General features: G+C 44.9%; 2 protein-coding genes across 2 annotated transcripts in view; one reads left to right on the top strand and one right to left on the bottom strand.

Moving 5' to 3' along the window:
• LOC148183268 (E3 ubiquitin-protein ligase RNF38-like) overlaps positions 1 to 17,681 on the top strand; it is a 47,169-nt gene that overhangs the window by 14,983 nt on the left and 14,505 nt on the right. The window contains exons 6-7 of the mRNA XM_088061374.1: positions 1,557 to 1,678; positions 2,748 to 2,847. Of these exons, the coding sequence (XP_087917500.1) occupies positions 1,557 to 1,678; positions 2,748 to 2,847 (222 nt within the window). The remainder of the gene's footprint in view (positions 1 to 1,556; positions 1,679 to 2,747; positions 2,848 to 17,681) is intronic.
• On the bottom strand, positions 9,368 to 10,681 carry LOC148183269 (uncharacterized). Its single transcript, XM_088061358.1, has one exon. It carries the CDS (start codon positions 10,679 to 10,681, stop codon positions 9,368 to 9,370), a length of 1,314 nt encoding a protein of 437 aa, XP_087917484.1.

Genomic DNA, 17,681 nt, shown 5'->3' with positions numbered 1-17,681 from the left:
GGCTCTGCAGGTCCCGGGGAGGATGGAGACTGTGAAGTCACAGGAGCCCCTTCTCAGAGGGCTCGCTGGGCCTTGTACAGTGGGCCCGCCAGGCCAGGCCGGTTCCTGGCTCGGCTGCAGTTTCTGCTGCTGCTGAGTTTCACCAGAGACTGCCGAGTAAGGGGAGGGGAAACTATTGGCCTGCGGCGTGCTGAGACAGTGGCCACACTCCCCCAGAGCAGCCATGGAAAAAAAAATCTTCCATCGCAAACAGCCCCAGCCGCTGCTCCGGCAGAAATTACAGGATCATCCACAAGGCCTGGGCAAGATTTTAACCCTTTCACTACCCAGATAGGCTTGCATATTAATCCTTTTTTCTGGAGAGAGGGGTGGAGAGAGAGAGTGATCAACATGTAAAGAGACAACATGAACTATCAAAGACAGTGAAGAAAGGAATTAAGCTTCAGATGGGAAGAGAAATAAGGAGATGCCATAATAAGCTGAAATATTCTTTTGCTAAAACTATGGAGATGGACAATAGTGTTCTGAAAAACTCTCCTTTAATTCAAGACAGAGTATTTTGGGGGGAATGGAGTATTTCAAAGAGTGGATCTAAGCAAATGGTGAAGTAGTTGTGATCCTATGAGATGCTGGAACAGAAAAAGAAGTGAGAGATGTTGAAGATTTGTGGCCTTTAAGAGCCAAAGAGAAAACTTCTGTTTCCAGAGATGATCACAGATGAAGAGAACATTTGCCTTTGAATAATTCATCCTTAAAATGACACCCCTTGACCTATGGCCCATGAACACACCTCAGAGTGGTGTGAAATGGGAGGAAAGAACTGATGGCAGAGTTCTTCTGGCGGCTGGCATCAGAGAAATAGAAAGCCATGAGAAAATGGTTTTGTTGTGAAAAACTCCATAGACTGACAAAAGAGAACTTCTTTTTCTTTACAAAGACTGATGAAAAGACTATAGTAAAATTGGGACTGTTTTAACCACCAGGTTTTTTTTTGTCTCTATGTTGTCATGTGAACAAGAGAATGGTTGGGTAGTGGGGAAAGAGGGTTTCTGAAAGTTTTATTCTGGTTTCTTATTCTTGTAGTTTTGTTAATAAATTTTCTTGATTCCTTTTAAGTTTTAAGCCTGTTTTGCTCTTGTTCTAATCCATATCTCACAGCAAGACATGAGTAAGTTTTCTAGTGATTTTTTTAGCTAATGCTTTAAAACCACAACATTTATTTGGTGCATTGGCTGGGAAACGAAATTGGCGAATCTAAACTACTACATCTTTCCATAGTTCTTGCAGTTGTAGAGAGAGAAGCAAGTCTAAACATACCTTGATTAGCTCAGTTGGTTCAAGCATGGTGCTAATAATGCCAAGGTCACGTGTTCAGTCCCCATATGGGCCATTCACTTAAGAGCTGGACTTGATGATTCTTGTGGATCCCTTCTGATTCAGAAGATTCTGTAATGAGGTGGGTTTTGCCATCTGTGATGTGGCAGAAGAAATCACTTCTGATAGAGCTGGAGCTTGTTGGGGAAATGAATGTTAAGTCCAAATTCCTTGTTTTGTAGGCACTGTTGAATTTGGCAGAACGTCTAGGAGAAGCCAAACCTCGAGGACTGACAAAGGCAGACATTGAACAGCTTCCATCATACAGCTTCAATCCAAGCAATCATCAATCAGAGCAGACATTGTAAGTACATCTATCTCAAAGTTACATACTTTACATTACTGTTTCCATTCCTTCAGATTGCAGCCTAAACTAGGCAAATACTGTAACACAAATGCTCTAAAAGCGCCCAAAGAAAAAAGATAAATTTTATTAATCCATTTTTCAAGTCAGATATAATTTTTCTTGACTTTAAAATTCTGCCTAGTCTCACTTCAGTTATATGTCCAAATTTATTTATTCAGTATTTTAAAAAAGTTTTCAAAATTTTTGTTTGCCATACTAGAAAACTTGGAATTTAGCCTATATTGAAATATTTTCCAATTACTAAAGTTTAAAGTGCTCCTGAAAGAGCTTTTGAAAATCTTTGAGGTCTACAGTTATATTTTCTTATTTTTAAGACAAATTCTACTTGAAAAATCTGCATAACAGAGAAATGAGATATAGGTGGGAGACAGTAAAAGTTATATACACTGCTGTCAAATGTTTGAAATTGAACTGAAGAAGTTTTTTTCTCTGATGTTCCACTTAGAGCAACCTTCAGTGTTGTTTTTAACATAGTAAAGAATAAGAAAAATAAAAATACCGGAGAACTTAAGTTGATGATATCCCTGGGGAAGAAATGTGTTTATAAAATATGTACAACAGAATATAGATGTAATTTAAGGAGAAATCTTTCATAGTAAAAATGCATGTGATCTTTAATCAACTATGGCTTTGAGAAATACTCAAAGCAATTCTCTGGGATTTTTTTTTAATGTAGCTAAAATTGAAGTTAAAACTGAAAGAAGTATAAGGTTTGCACTGCCTGTTTATATCAGCAGGCATGAGCTCAAGTATTTTGAATTATGGTAATACAAACTATTTACTACTTGGACCAGTGAACTCCCTTGTCTGCTTTGGGATTTGAAACCATGGTGAAAAAGCAAAAGAAATTCTCCTTTTACACTGGTCCACTAGAGATCTCTACCCACAAAAGTTTGATCACTGTAGATACTCCAGTGGTTTTAAAAAACACTTTTGCAGACACACCTTATAAGTTGCCTGTTGTTATTAAATGGTAAAGTTTATAAATATTTGCTCTTTTTTTTAGGTGTGTAATGTGTATGTGTGACTTTGAGTCAAAGCAGCTACTTAGAGTCTTACCCTGTAACCACGAGTTTCATGCCAAGTGTGTTGATAAAGGGCTTAAAGTAAATAAAATCTGTGCTAGATGCAATTTATGTCCTAGTTTGTGTTTTAATTTTTCTTTAGTTTTCTACTGCATTTAATTTAATTTCATTTCCTATTTTTAATATTTAGTCTCTGAAATAACAAAACAGTGCACAAGCCAAATTTATATTCTTTCTGCTGTCTCCTTGCACTATAGAAATATTAATTTTAGCCATTAACAAAATATATTTATTTTTAATAATAATTTAAATAGGGTAATTTTAAAAGGAATACAAGGAGAATAATCTTCACGAGTAGAAAGTGCTCCTATAAGAATCCTTCCTATCATTATGAATTTGTATTCTTGGAGCAAATAAAAATTATCTATCTTTATAAGTTTTAAGACATGATTGAGAGAGATTTGAAAAAAAAAAGGACTTAGCAAGAAGTTATGTCTTTATGTATGTTATGATATATTCTTTCAAAACAAATTGTGGGGAAGACCTAGAAGCAGGACAGTGCAATAAGTTGCTTTAACGGAAAACTGCTCAAAATATTGACTGAGTCCTCATAGAGGTATAGTGAACTTCGTTTATTTCTATCTTTAGCACACTTTTATAGGGTCCTAGAGGGTTTGCATGGCTTAACAAGCTACTATTGGTTAATACATTTTGTTTAACATTCTTCTTCTTATACACAATGCCATTGTTTTTCTTCATTCTCACTGTTCCAGGAGAGCTTCAAGGACACTGTCCTTAGAATTGTCGCCTGGATTGAAAGCTGGGTTGTGCAGACAGGCTTTGACTAAAATATCATGCCTTTGCTCTGTTAAAATGTTTTCCTACATTTCTTGTCTTTTTAAACAATTCTATTCAGATTTACTTTAATGTATCTATAGTCTGTGTTGCAGTATCAAATATTTCAAAGTCCTATGTGATGAAGCATGTCAAATATTTCCTAGAGAATTATAGATGCAATCTTATGTTGCATCATTTTAAGATCTATTTAAGAAAAAAAGTTCTCATGCTTTGCTGACAAATGTATTCCTTACACATTTTTTACTTTATTCAAGTCCTATAATTCTATAATTTCTAGGCTTTATAAAGGGAAGGAAATGACTGCTTCTTGCATACAGTAGAATACTTGTGCATAAAGTGAAGTACTGTATTTGATATTGGCAGTAGTCTTTTGGTCAATGGACGATCACGAATAATGATAGGATTAAAAAAAAAGTAGTCTGAAAACAACTTTGGGTTAGTGTAACCAGTTGTCCTAGTTTTGGCCCAGATCAGTGGGAGGGGCTGAGGTTGTGCTGGTTTTGCATTAACTGACATTTGGTGAGGAGGGAAGAAGCTACCCATGGAGATGATTTTTCTGGGAGGTGCTGCTAAGACCTTCTGTGCCTAGCAAAAACAATTAGCTGGCTAGCTCTGAGAATTGGCAACTTATTGAGCCATTTAGAAGCTGGGTTCGTCTCTGTGAGATTCACATTTTAAAGATGGGCAAGCCTGGGAAATCTCTCTCTTGGCTTCCAGCTTTTGAAGAGGTAACTGGCTGACTTGTCCCTGTGCAGCCTGTGTGGCCAGGCTGGGCTGGTCCCATGTGGCTCAGCCAAGATTTTCTGCCCCCTGAGGGGTGGTGAGCGGACTGCCAAGCCCCTCACTGGGGAGCCCGCCAGGCCCCGTCCTGGCAGGTGGCTGGGTCCCCTTCCCAGAGGGGCTGGGCCCCTTCCCAGTGGAGCCCGCCAGTCATTTTTCCAGTGCCATCACCAGACCATGCCAGCTGGAGGCTCTATCGGGGCTTGGAGCAGCCCTGAGGCCAGGAGCAGCCAGGGGCCGGGAGTAGCCGCCGCCAGCCTGGTCCAGGAGTGTCTACGTGGCTGGGACTGCAGGGCTGAAAAAATTGATGCAACCAGGACAATGGCACACAGCCGTTGCTGCCTTGGTATGGTTCGCAATGAACTTTGTTTAGCTACTTTTAGCCAGCCATGCTGCAGAGAGGATAAAAATGGCAGCAGCAGCTTTTCTTGTTTTCAGCGCTTCGCATGAAGAAAAGCGCTGAATGGAGCTGGCAGCCAGCACGGCTTGGATGGTGTCAGCAGAGACCATGTGACCAGCAGCAAGAGGCATGGCAAGTGATCTCCCTGATGCACAGCCTGAATGAGATCAACTTTTCAGTGCTGCAGAACTCTATAAAAACTGTTTCAATTGATAAAACTTGAAAACAAATGAACCTATGAACACAAATTCTTTCCCAAATCAGGAAAAGGAAAAGGTGAAGACATAAGGAAAACAACATAGGACACTGAGGTCAGTAAAGAAGGAGTCAAATTCTAGTTAGGATGGGAATGAGGAGATGCCTTGGTGTGGTGGTTTCACATTGATTGAATTACACATTACACTATTTGGTGTGATGTCTGGGAAACTCAAATTGGCGAAGCTAAACCACTACAATTGGTCTTGGGCTGAAATTCTCTTTGTAGGGCTATGGTAAAGATATATTTTTTGATATATCAGACTTTGTTTTTTCCCTGTAATTCATTAAGTGCATAGAGGGATGCAGCATTCACCTGTAGCCCATGAGAAAAGGGCACTTGTGCTGGAGCGTGTGGATGCTGAAAAGCTGCAATCTAATGAGAAGCTTGAACAGAGAGAAATGAGAAACTTTGCCCCAGAGATAGAAGAAAAGCCTCTGTTCCCAGAGAAAAAATAACTTTTAGTTTTTTATGCTAGAACAGCTCATCCTTAAAATAGTACCCCATAAGTTGACATGGCCCATGAAAGCAGCTTTGGGAAAGCTGCAAGGCATGGGAGGGACTTCCACACTGTGAACAGATGTTCCTTTCCTGGGCAGCTGATTCGCTGTAACATTGAAGCCACAAGAGAACTGTTTCATGGCATGGTGAGAGAAACTCCTCTCCCTACAAAAACTGGTGAAAGACTATTGTAGAGGTCGTAGCTGATTGAAAATCACAGATTTTGTCTCTATGTTTTCTGTGGGAAAGAAAAGTAGTTGTGGGAAGAGGAGAAGTGTTCTGAAGGCTTTATTCTAATTCTTCTTATTATTATTTTAGTTATGTTAATAAAGTTTTTTTTATACCTTTTAAGTTTTGAGCCTGCTTTGCCTTCCTCCTAATTCATATCTCAGAGCAAGAAATGAATAAATAATTCTAGTACGTGCACTAGTGATTTTAGCCAATGCTTAACCCACAACAGAGGTAAAGACCCTAATGTTATTTGATACCACCTGACATCATTGCCTGGGGCAGGGGAAAGGGACTCTCTCTTGCCATGGGAAGAAGGGTGTTCCTTCTGATGGGAGAAAGCATGGTGGTTGGAACAGTCCGGTATTGTTTTATTTTATGTGTAAATTGTTTCAGTGTCTTATATCTTTTGTTATTAATATTGTTGCTGTTACTGTTCATTTTCTTATCTCATTGCTGTTTCCAGTAAATTGTTCTTATCTCATGATCTTTGCCTTTTGTGCTTTCAGTTGGGGGGGAAGGGAAGCAAGCAGTGGTGTGGTTTTAGTGAGGCTACTAAATTGGAGAACACCAGTCCTAAACCATGACAGCCACAATTGGCACCCAATGTGTGGCACAAAGGGTTGAGATAACAACAGATCTGACCAGAGCGGGTTGGAAACAAAATTTGATCTAAGCATATACTGTATTGGGTACAGCACCACTGGTCACAATGTTGCTTGCTCTGTTCATGTGAATGTGGCACCTAACCTTGTGTATATTCCTCTATGTGTTCCTCTTGGTGCTCTTTTTCAGAGCAAGGAGAGGGATCAGGATTGCTTTGTTGCTGTACTGTGGGATATCAGTTTATGACATGATAACATCAAGTGCAGTGAGGGTCATTTGGGATGTGTAATCAATGTTGCTCTCCTACCCTGGCCTTGGGTGCTAACTCTGGGAATTCATTACTAATCATACCCAACCTGTGGGGGAAACAGGGGAGGATGATTTTCCCCATCCTTTCACCCCCTTTTCCTTCTTTAGGCCTGTTAACAGTTTTTGAGAATTTGGAATTCCTTTTGGATGTTAAGAAAAGCATGTTCTTATTGCTAGGTCTCCCAGGTCTCCTCAGTGTGGTCCATACCATGTTTAGAACTACAAAAGAGATTTCTAGAAAGGTCATTCTGAGATCTGCCCTGAGGGTGGATAGTCATGAGTGGCATGGAATGTGGGAGGACATGGGTCAGTTTTTGAATGACTATTCTGCTCCAATGGTTTGGAAGTTCACCCTGAGCCACTACAGGACCCTGATAAAGTGAAGGAATATTTGTAAGAAAAATGCTGTGGCAGTTCCAGAGAGGTGCAAAGCTATGCAATGTGCTGGGCTCTGGCTACTATTTATCGCATACTGCTTGTCACTAGACAGCACCCTCAGAGAGAGGAGAAGGAAAGCAGACCAACAAATACTGTGGCCACTCAAACTGCAACTAAACCAGAGGAACAACCCATGCCAGTATCAGTCACCCCTATACAGAAAAAGAAATCTAATACCAAATCAGTTTGCTTAGTGAGGTGTGGAGGAAGCCCAGTCCTCTGATAGGCCTCCTCACTGGAGATATGCCCCCTAAGATAAGACTGCTTAGTCATGGTGACTAAGCTGTGGACCCCTTCCTGCTTCGGGACCCCATGCTATCTCCCTGTTAACTATTGGTCATCTTATCCCAATCTCAGACCATTTGTCCCTTTCCCAGTTCTTCCCTTCCCTATAAAAACCCCAGCTTTTGCCCAGATCAGTGGTAGATCATCACTCGCCCCCTTCGCTGAAGCCTGCATTAAAAAATTCCAGCAGAATGCCACATGGTCTCCCGTCTCTTGTCTATGCATGGCTGAGGTAACCCGTGAACGGAGCTGGCTAGGCTGATCTGAACTTATCACTGCAAGAGCAGAAATCACTTCTAAAAGAGCTGATCATTTGAAGCCTCAGCCCACACTCCTAAGGGTTACCCCTGGCTGGAAACTGCCTGGAACTCCCCAGACAGCAGCTCCTTCCCAGGACGTCTATCTGGGATTGTTGCTGTCAGAGCTTGGGGTCAGAGAGACCCCCAGACCCAGCTGCAACAGTGAGGGATGAAGAGGAAGCAGGGTTTGAAGAACAGGAGGAAGAGGCAGGGCCAGATATAATCACCTGATCCCTATTCCCAGATGAACTGCGAGATGTGCAAAAAGATTTCAGCCACTAGTTGCATGAGCCCCTGGTGACCTGTCTGCTCCGATGTTGGGATATTGCGTCCCATGATATGAAACTACGTGGTAGTGAAGCCAAGCAACTGGGATCTCTGTCCCAGGATGTGGGCATTAACAAGGGGATTGATAAGAGGACAGAAACACAGCCTCTGGAGGTGACTCCTATCAAGTATGAGGGAAAGGTATCTTTTCAAGGATGATCTTTTAGTGCACTGAGACAAGTGGAATGCCATGGAGTAAGGTATGCAGTACCCGAGAAAATTAGGTGTGTGCTGGAGGTACTCTATAAGGATGGAAATAACAAGCAACCCCCTATATATTCAGATGAGGTCCAGTGTACACAAACCATGTGGCAGAAGTTCCTACGGTGCGTGCCATCAGCATATGCCAACTCATTGGCACTGATGTCATGTAAAGAAAGAGAACAAAGAGTAGATAATTTGGTTACCAAACTCAAGCTATATGAAGGAAGTATCTTTCTCTCCCTATGGGCCTGTGTCTCATCTGTGAAAAGACTGTCCAAGGACCTCCAGCAATTTAAAGAGGACTTCTAGGAATTTAAAGAAGTGTCCTATGACCCTCCAGTACAGACCAGAGTCTCTGCTATTGCAAACAAGCTCCCCCTGCCCCCCCACCTGACATCATTGCCTGGGGCAGGGGAAAGGGACTCTCTCCTGCGCTTCCAGGAAGAAGGACCTTTCTTTCAGTGAGAGAAAGGAATGGTCCAGTATTGGTTTATTTTACATATAAATCATTTCCTTGTCTTACACCTTTTGTTATTAATATTGTCGTTACTGTTAATTTTCTTACCTCATTTCTATTTCCATTAAGTTGTTCTTCTCTCAACCTGTGATCTTTGCCTTTTGTGCTTCCCATTGGAGGAGGGGAGGGGAGCAAGCAGCAGTGTGGCTTTAGCAGGAGTACTAAATTGGATAATGCCATTCCTAAACCACAACACCAATATATGAAGAGATCGTCCCTTTGCCCCTCGAAGTAATCCAAGCTAGCTCTGTCGATGGAGGGGTTCAGGGAGATCCTTCATGACCAAGAAAAAGACCAAAAAGTGCTGCTTCTCCCCCCGGAGTAACAGAGGATGTTTATTCTGGCTGGTTTCCAGGGGAAAAAGAGACCGGGTTTCTCCTTCCTGGGCTTTTTCAAACCTCGGGAGAGGGGCGGGGGGACATATAACACCAACCAATGGGATAACATTTCAGGGACTGGGAGGGGAGGGAAAACACGTCACAGCTGCAGGGAGGGTCTACACAGAAACCAGGTAACTCCCAGAAATATGCATCACCACATCTGCCCCTACTTTGATATATGTAATTAAATGAAAGGTAACGAGCTTATACGACTTACTGACCTGAAGTGGCCCACCAATTCCCATTTGCAGGCTGGTGAGGGTTACTCCGGTCTGCCAACTCTATATGGTTGACATCTGAGGTAGCTGAGATTAGCTTAATTATGCTTCTGTACAGTATTTTGCTTAGCACTCCAAACACTAACACCGTTAGCAAAACAATGACTAGCAGTGACAGAATAGTTTTCACTACTGAAGCCCACCACCCCGAGAGTCCCCAGTTTTTAAACAGTCCATTGAACCAGTCATCTGCTTCTTGCTTGACTTGTCCGATCATGCTTTTCATCTCTAGGAGCATGGCATGGATGTTAGGAGCTTTCGATGTTAGATCCATGCAACAGAGACCCTCGAACTCCTGGCACTCGTGCCCGTGGAGCAACAGGAGAAAGTCTATTGCAGCACGGTTTTGAAGTGTCGCCTGCCTGGTAATTTCCTCATCTTCTAGGAGGGCACTTATGGCATTAGATGTCAAATTTGCTTGTTTTACCACCCAGCATTCTAGGTGTCCCAATTCACCTAAGGCCTTGGCTGCAGCTACCCAGGGAAGGAAAATGGATGCAGCAATTCTTTTTGATTTGGACCAACGGAAAATCTCTGAGTCACAATTTTCATCTAACTTTGTAGCACTTCTCTTTTGAATTTTTTTGGTCAAATTGCTTTTATGGGTCCACTCGCCAATTAATGTTTGATTGGGCGCTAACAGTGATAGACGCCCTATGGTACACGGCCCTCCGAGGAGACGGGATGGAATTCCTGCCCATGCACGGTCCCCACAAATGAGGAACAGTCCTTTGGGGAGGCTTTTGGGGTGTGTATGAGCTGAGGAGTGCACCTTGATGTAGCTTAGTACACGGCACCACCTTATTGCTGTGAACTCTTCTCGATGTTGTACTATATGGTGGAATGTTTCTTTATGAGTCGGAGGACTGACCCTAAAGTGTACACAGTATGATGCTGGGGAGGAACCCAGCAGCTCTAACTCCTGGGGTTCCTGGGTTGCCTTAGGAAAATGGGGTAGCCACTCTTCTACTGGGTTTCTTAACTCTGCTTCTACATGAGTGCTGTGTAGTTTATTATCCGCCTCAGGAGTCAGTGTACTAAAGCTGTGTGTGAATTCATCATGCTGCAAGGGAATTCCTGCCAGGCAGGTAGACATAGGATTTTTTGCTGCTGCAGTCGATAGACATATGTTTTCCTGTTGGAGTGTTTGTGCCAGGGTCACCCAGATGTTCTGGCGTGGCTGTGGGACGATCCAGGCTGCTGTCAGGCTGCTCAGTGCGAGCAGGATGACAGCAGGGTTAAGGCTCATCATGGGTTTGAGTAAGAGGTAGGTTATTTCTAAAACAAAGGAAACAGACATTCTTTAAAACACATTCACAGTTACAGTATGCAGGTCAGAGACTAGAGAGGTTTCTTCTTGCTCTCTTCAGCGGCGTCTTCTCTTGGAAGCGACAGCCACTTGCTTCTCTTCTCTTCTTGCTGGTGCTGGATTCTTTGGAACAAAAGGTTTTACCCATTTCTGAGGAATCCATCGGGGGCCTGAAGGGGTGGATACACACGCATAACCTCGCCCCCAGGTGACAAGTTCATAGGGACCCTTGTTTTGCCAAGTTTCAGGGTCCCTGATTAACACCGGTGGATGCTGTGACAATTTAAACTGATCACCACTGTTAAAATGCCGAGTCACAGGAGGATTCATGTTTTCAAATGAGCAGTTTAGGAAGTTAATGGTAAGCAGAGCTTTACAGAGTTTCTGTTGGGGAGACATCCACACTGCCTCACTACCTTGCCTGGCTAGGACTTGTTTGAGCGTCTGGTGTGTATGCTCGATTACAGCCTGACCTGTGGGGGAGTGGGGGATGCCAGTTTTATGTTCCACTCCCCACTGCTAGACAAATTCCAGGAACTCCTTGGATTTATATGCTGGGCCATTATCTGTTTTAATTTCTTTAGGGATTCCCAATACGGAAAAGGCCTGCACTAAGTGTTGTTTAGCATGCACAGACTTTTCTCCTGCATGAGCAGAGGCATACACTGTGTCTTGGTTCTAGAAGACAGGTGTCCGCTAGGGAGAGCAGGAGCCTCCCTTGGGATGAAAGAATGTAGACCCCCTCCCTCCGAATTATTATAATTTTGAAATCAAGGGGCTTTCAGGCAGAGATCTGGGGATAGGAATAACAGTTCTTTACTAGTATAACCAGGCAAACAAACAAACAATAACTACAGCAATAACAAGAACACAGAACCAGGGACCCCAGGACAGCTTTCTCAGCTGAGATGGGATGGAGGAGAGGTTTTGTTTTTCACAAACCCCTCGGGCGGGCAGTCCCGGTGCTCCTGCAGGGCTCCGAGGAACAGACGGCTGGAAACAGCAGGGACGAGCTGAGATCCTGGGCCGGTGGCTGAGGTGTATCAGCAGCTCTGCGGCGGTGCCTGGCACTGCCACATGTCCCGGCAGGACAGGGGGTGAGGGGCCACCAACAAAGAGGGGAGAAGGAAAAGAAGCAGCAGCTCCGTCTGGGTGATGGCGAAATTCCCTTCTCCCCACCGCAGCAGCTCCGCGACCCAGCACACGAACATCCTTCCCCGAAGCCGAAGAAAAGCCAGCTAAAAACTGTCCCCACCCTCCTTTTCTTGCCCCCTTCCTCCCCCCCCCCCCGGGCCCGGCTACTCTTTGTCCGTTATCAATCACTCCTAAGTACCAGTAGTTAGGTTGTCCCAGCACATAATGGGTAAAAATTCCCCGGGCAGGCCAGAATGACAAAAAAAAAAAAGGACACCTAACCCTCAACACACTGCTCCTGAGTATGTATCAATGCTCACATGTACATACTTAAGGCGACCAAAACTGGGGATGTGAGTGATATCTGTTTGCCACACCTCACAGCTCTTAAGGCCTCGGGGATTAACCCCGATGCCTAATGATGACACTGCCTGGAGCTGACAATTGGGACAGGTAGCCACGATGCCTTTAGCCTGATCCCGTGTCAGCTGGAACTGACGAATCAGTCCTGGCACATTTTGATGGTATTGCTGGTGACTTATCTTTGCCTGCTGAAACACATCTGGGAGACATACCTTTTCGGCTGGGGCAGCAAGGGAATCTGCCTTCCGGTTCCCCTTAGCGATTTCACCTGGCAACGGGGTGTGCGATCTTATGTGAATCACATAGAAAGGTTGTTCTTGATTTGAAACCAAATAAATCAGTTTTGAAAGCAATCTGAAGAGATGCTCGTTCTCAATGTCCTTGAGAACTGCCTGTTCCGCTCTGGACACCACTCCTGCTACGTAGGCTGAGTCAGTTACCAAACTGGTTCTGGAAATTTTTCAAAGGCTCTCATGACCGCAGCTAGTTCAGCTATCTGGGGTGACCCCTCTACAAACTCAACATCAGCTTCCCAAAGCTGAGTCTGTGGATTTCTCCAAGTCATCACCGACTTGTGGGATGTCCCAGATGCATCAGTGAACACTGTGAGAGCTTTGAGTGGCGTTCGGCTCCTTTTCTCACGAGGAATGAGATGGAATTCCTCATGAAACAATTTGTGTGATGGTGCATGAACTGAAATTTGCCCACTATAGCTGTCCAGAGCTAACTGGAGGTTAGCATTGCTCTGCAGCAGATGCTCAAACATCTCTTTGGTCAGTCTCTCAGGGGAGTTTTTGCCTTCTCCAGAGAGCCTGACTGGGAGGTGAATACACATAAAGTCACAACCTGCCAGTTCCCACAGCCTTACCCCGTCTTTTTCAATCAGCTGAGCCATCAGCTCTTGTGGCTTGGTGATAGTTTTGGGTCTTTGATGGGAGAGGAAAATCCATTCTATTATTAAGAGTGAATCCCTCTGCCCCTCGGCCCATTGGAATATTAACCCATGTAGGCGTGGCAATTTCCCCAGGACAATAAATTTGAAAGGCAGCTCAGGTTTGAAGCGGTGTGCCTGTCTTTCTGTCAAGGCCTTTTTTGCTTTTTCAATTGCAGTTTTTGCTTCTAGAGTCAGCTCCCTAGGAGACAGTAACTCTCTCTCCCCTTTCAATAAATTGAGTAGGGGACTCAGGTCCTCATTTGTGAGACCTAGCCACGGCCTGACCCAGTTTAGTGACCCGCATAGAGAATGGAGATCTGCTAGAGTTTTAGGATTACCAATAATTTCCAATTTTTGTGGAACAACAGTCCGTGCAGTAATTTCCAGGCCCAGGTATTTCCAAGGTGGCATCCTTTGAAGTTTGTCTTCCTGCAATTGGAATCCAGCAGAGGTTAGAACTTTAACCACTAGGTCAAGGGTGTCTTTCAGTATGTTGTTATTGGGACAGCATATTAAAATATCGTCCATGTAATGCAAAATGATAGCCTCTCTCTTTGCAGCATGCTCTGAGGACAGCAATGACCCCACATACCACTGGCAGATGAAGGGGCTGGCTTTCATCCCCTGAGGTAATACTGTCCAGTGGTATCATTTCATTGGAGCTTCCCTGTTAATGGTAGGAATGGAAAAGGCAAACCTTGGTGCATCCTCTGGGTGCAGGGGAATTTGAAAAAAACAATCTTTAATATCCAGTACTGCTAGTAACCAATCTTGTGGTAACATAGTCGGGGATGGCATACCTAGTTGGAGAGATCCCATGTCCTGTATTTTTTTGTTTATTTCTCTTAAATCTTGAAGGAGACACCATTTATCTTTCCCTGGCTTTTTTATTACAAACACCGGGGAATTCCAAGGGCTGGTTGTTTCTACTATGTGTCCTTTAGCCAATTCTTCTTCCACTAATTTTTCTAGCGCCCCAAGTTTTTGTTTGCTGAGAGGCCACTGGTTCACCCAAATTGGATCATTATCTAGCAAAGATAACTTTTGGACCGGACACTCTACAGTGGCCTTTATCAAAAATCCTGAGGTGTCTCAGGAATTGTTAATTTCACCCCCCACTGCAACATGGTATCTCTCCCCCACAGGGGGCACTTGTAGTCAATAACAAAAGGCCGGACACTAGCTATCCTACTGTCCAGGCCTTTGATCTGGACGATATCTTTAGCAATTTTAGCCAGTTTCATCCCTCCAACACCTTGTATTTCTCCTGCCACCAGTTGTAGTTCCCAATGTGAGGGCCACACCTTCTCTGGTATGATAGTCACATCTGCCCCAGTATCAATTAACCCTTCTACATGGAGATGTTCTGATTTATATGTTAAATTACACCCCATAATGGGCTTCTCTTCACCCACTACTTCTGCCCAGTAGACTCCTGGTGCTTTGTCATCTACTGGGACTTCTTTTGGAACAGGGATCACCTGGGCTATTACCTGCCCTTTGTCTATATAGTAAGGTGGTTGGGGGCACCTTGCTAAGAGAATGAGGTGTGTTAGGTCTCCCTTAACTGTCATGGGAGCCACCTCAATCTCTATTGGTGTGTGTGCTGTGTCTCCAATAACAAAATACCTACTATCCAGTCCAGCCAGGTCTTGTGAATTATCCTGCAAATCTACTCCAATGACAGCCCAGCGGTCAGATCTGAAACAAAAAGCTTTAGAAGTTACAAGTCTGAATCGCTTTTGCGGTTGCCAGACCTTATTAGGCAAACGTTTTTCGCAATTATACTTTTGCAGTTTTTCACCCCTCTCCCTTTCCTCCCCTTTTCCCATTAAAACAGAGTCTTTTTTCTGCTGTTTCCCTTGTTGCTGGGTTTGAGGACAGTTCCTTGCAAAATGTCCTGGCCTCTTGCACTGGAAACAGACAATGTGCTGCAGCTGTCCTGGTGACATCTGTGGCTTGTTCATTCCTGGTGTCACTGCTGCTACTGTCCTTGGGTTGTCTGGTTTCTTGTCGTGTACACTGTACAAGTCTGCTTTCTGGGCACACGCTTCAATCATATCTGCTATGGTGGGTGGAGGATTGATAGGAAGACTCAGAATTATTCTACGACAAGCCTCGTTGGCATTTCTTTGGGCCATTTCTTTAAGCAGTTCCGTCTGGGCCACTGGTTCTTTAACTTGTCTCTGTATCTGTAGCCTCAGACGATCTACAAACTGTAAGAAACTCTCACATGGAAACTGGTTAATATTAACATAACTGACTTGAATATCAACTGTTGGTAATTGGTTAAAAATGTTTTCAGCCACATCACAAACTTTATCTGCAACAAACTTTGTTAATATTTTCACTTGATCAGCAGGATTAATCCAATTTCCCTCCCCACATAAATGTTCTAAAGTGATTTCATTGTTCTCTGTATCATGTGCATTTTGATTACTTTGTTTGAGTTCAGCTAGGAGTTTTGTTAACGATCTTTTCCATAAGCTTTCCCAAAGATCATATTCAGAGGGAGTTAGCAAACACCGAAATAAATCTTTAATATCTGCAGGAATTAAATCCTGTGATTTCAATGTAGTTCTTATTATTCCCCTTAAGACTTCACTGTCACGACCAAAATCATTTTTAATTTTACAAATATCTTTGATTACTTGATAATTGAAAGGCTGATGTTGTAATCGCATTGCTCCTCTGCTCTTACTGTATACTACAGGGGCTGCTGTTAGCATAACTTCATCTTCTCCAGGGCTGGCATTCCCTGGGCTCCTCAGCCCGCCCCCGCCCATGCCGGGCTCCGGGGTGCCTGTTCCTTCCCCACACCTGTGGAGAGACACAGCTCCTCCCCCGCAGGAGCCGGGCGGGGGGCCGCCCCCCCCCCACGCCGGGTCCCGGGGGTCTGCACCCCTCATCGGGCCTGTGGAGAGACCCCGCCCCACCCCTGCAGGAGCCGGGAGAGAGCCTGCGCCCCCCCACACCAGGCTCGGTAGGCTGGCACCCCCCCATCGGGGGGCAGGGCCGGGACACCCCTCCTCCCCCTGCCCCTCTGCAGGAGCAAAGGGTGTAACTCTCTCCCTCCCCGCCCCTCCTCCCCGCGGGACAGGGGCCGGAGGGATAGGGGATAGGGTTACAGCCTCGGTGGGCAGGGTCATAGGGTGGGGCCAGGCAGGGCTGGGGGGTGGTGCAGGGTGGAATGTCAGGAGGAACAAAGGGGTTGTGATAAGGGTTGGGGGCGGGAACCGGTGGGTGGGAGGGATCATGGGTAGGAGAAAGGGGATACACAGGAGGATTCACCATGTGGCCAGGTAACACGTGGCCAGCGCCATCTTGGCTCTCAGCCATGTGTTCTTGAGTAAGTTCAGCAGACCCCTCCCCTCCTTGCAGGGAGGATTTAAAGCTATGTTTTTTGGGATTTTCTGCAGGGAGGGAAGGGTACGGGCAGTTTTTGTCTGCCTGTAATGCCTGGGACGAACCCTCTGACGGGGGGGCTGAGGGAAGGGAAGGGGAAGAGCAAGCTGGAGGCTTTTGCCTCTGTCGAATCGTTTTCCGAATTAAAAGGAACAGGGGGAGGTATCTCCCAGCTGTGCTGTCCCCCAATTCAACTTGCATAGTAAGGGCTTGTCCAACCTTTTCCCAGTCAGGCAGGGAATCAACATTCAAATCCGGAAAATGCAAAAAACCCCATTTTACTAATTTCCTCAGCTTATTTTTTGAGAAATTGATATTTCCAGCCTTTAAAATATTCTTAATAAGGGAATATTTATTCCTTTCCTGTGTAGACAAAAGAGTACCCATGGCCAATTTTAAGGCTTTACTACACAGGCTGGTCTAACCATTTTTTTTTTTCCTCCCAAAAAGCAGAAAAGATCCAAAAGATCCAAACTGCGGTCCAGGTTTAAAAACCACCACGGAGCCCGGGACGCGCCGCTGGTGCACCCCCCCCACACCACGTGTAGTGCCATATGGGCTCCCTCGGTCCCGATACCGGGGAGAGGCTCTGGCACCAGCACCACACCACACCACCATGCCTCGCAAAACCCCACAACAACCGCCGGATCTCCCACACCCCCCGCACCCCCCTTTAGTACCTGTTTCCTGAAGGACGCGCGGTGTTCGAAGAAAAGAAAAAAAAGGTTCTCGGTCCGAGTTGACTCGTGTACCCACCGAGCTACCAACCTGACCCCCGTCAGTAAAAACTGCAGGGTAGGTGACGGTACCTAGGCTTGTTAGAACTCCCGTGGGGTGTTTTCCAGCCATCTCGAGGGGATCTAAAGCCCCAATGTTGGTCGCCACCTGAAGAGATCGTCCCTTTGCCCTTCGAAGTAATCCAAGCTAGCTCTGTCGATGGAGGGGTTCAGGGAGATCCTTCATGACCAAGAAAAAGACCAAAAAGTGCTGCTTCTCCCCCCGGAGTAACAGAGGATGTTTATTCTAGCTGGTTTCCAGGGGAAAAAGAGACCGGGTTTCTCCTTCCTGGGCTTTTTCAAACCTCGGGAGAGGGGCGGGGGGACA

The sequence above is a fragment of the Pseudopodoces humilis genome, chromosome 12 (genome assembly GCF_049639895.1).
Source record: "Pseudopodoces humilis isolate 2021_Gansu_Grassland_sample_001 chromosome 12, ASM4963989v1, whole genome shotgun sequence".
Lineage (NCBI taxonomy): Eukaryota > Metazoa > Chordata > Aves > Passeriformes > Paridae > Pseudopodoces > Pseudopodoces humilis.
The sequence above is the reverse complement of the archived record's forward strand: the minus strand, read 5'-3'. Positions and strand labels throughout refer to the sequence as shown.

Bases quoted from the DNA above. Each gene is read 5' to 3' on its own strand.
- LOC148183269 (XM_088061358.1), bottom strand. From the start codon at position 10,681: ATGAGCCTTAACCCTGCTGTCATCCTGCTCGCACTGAGCAGCCTGACA.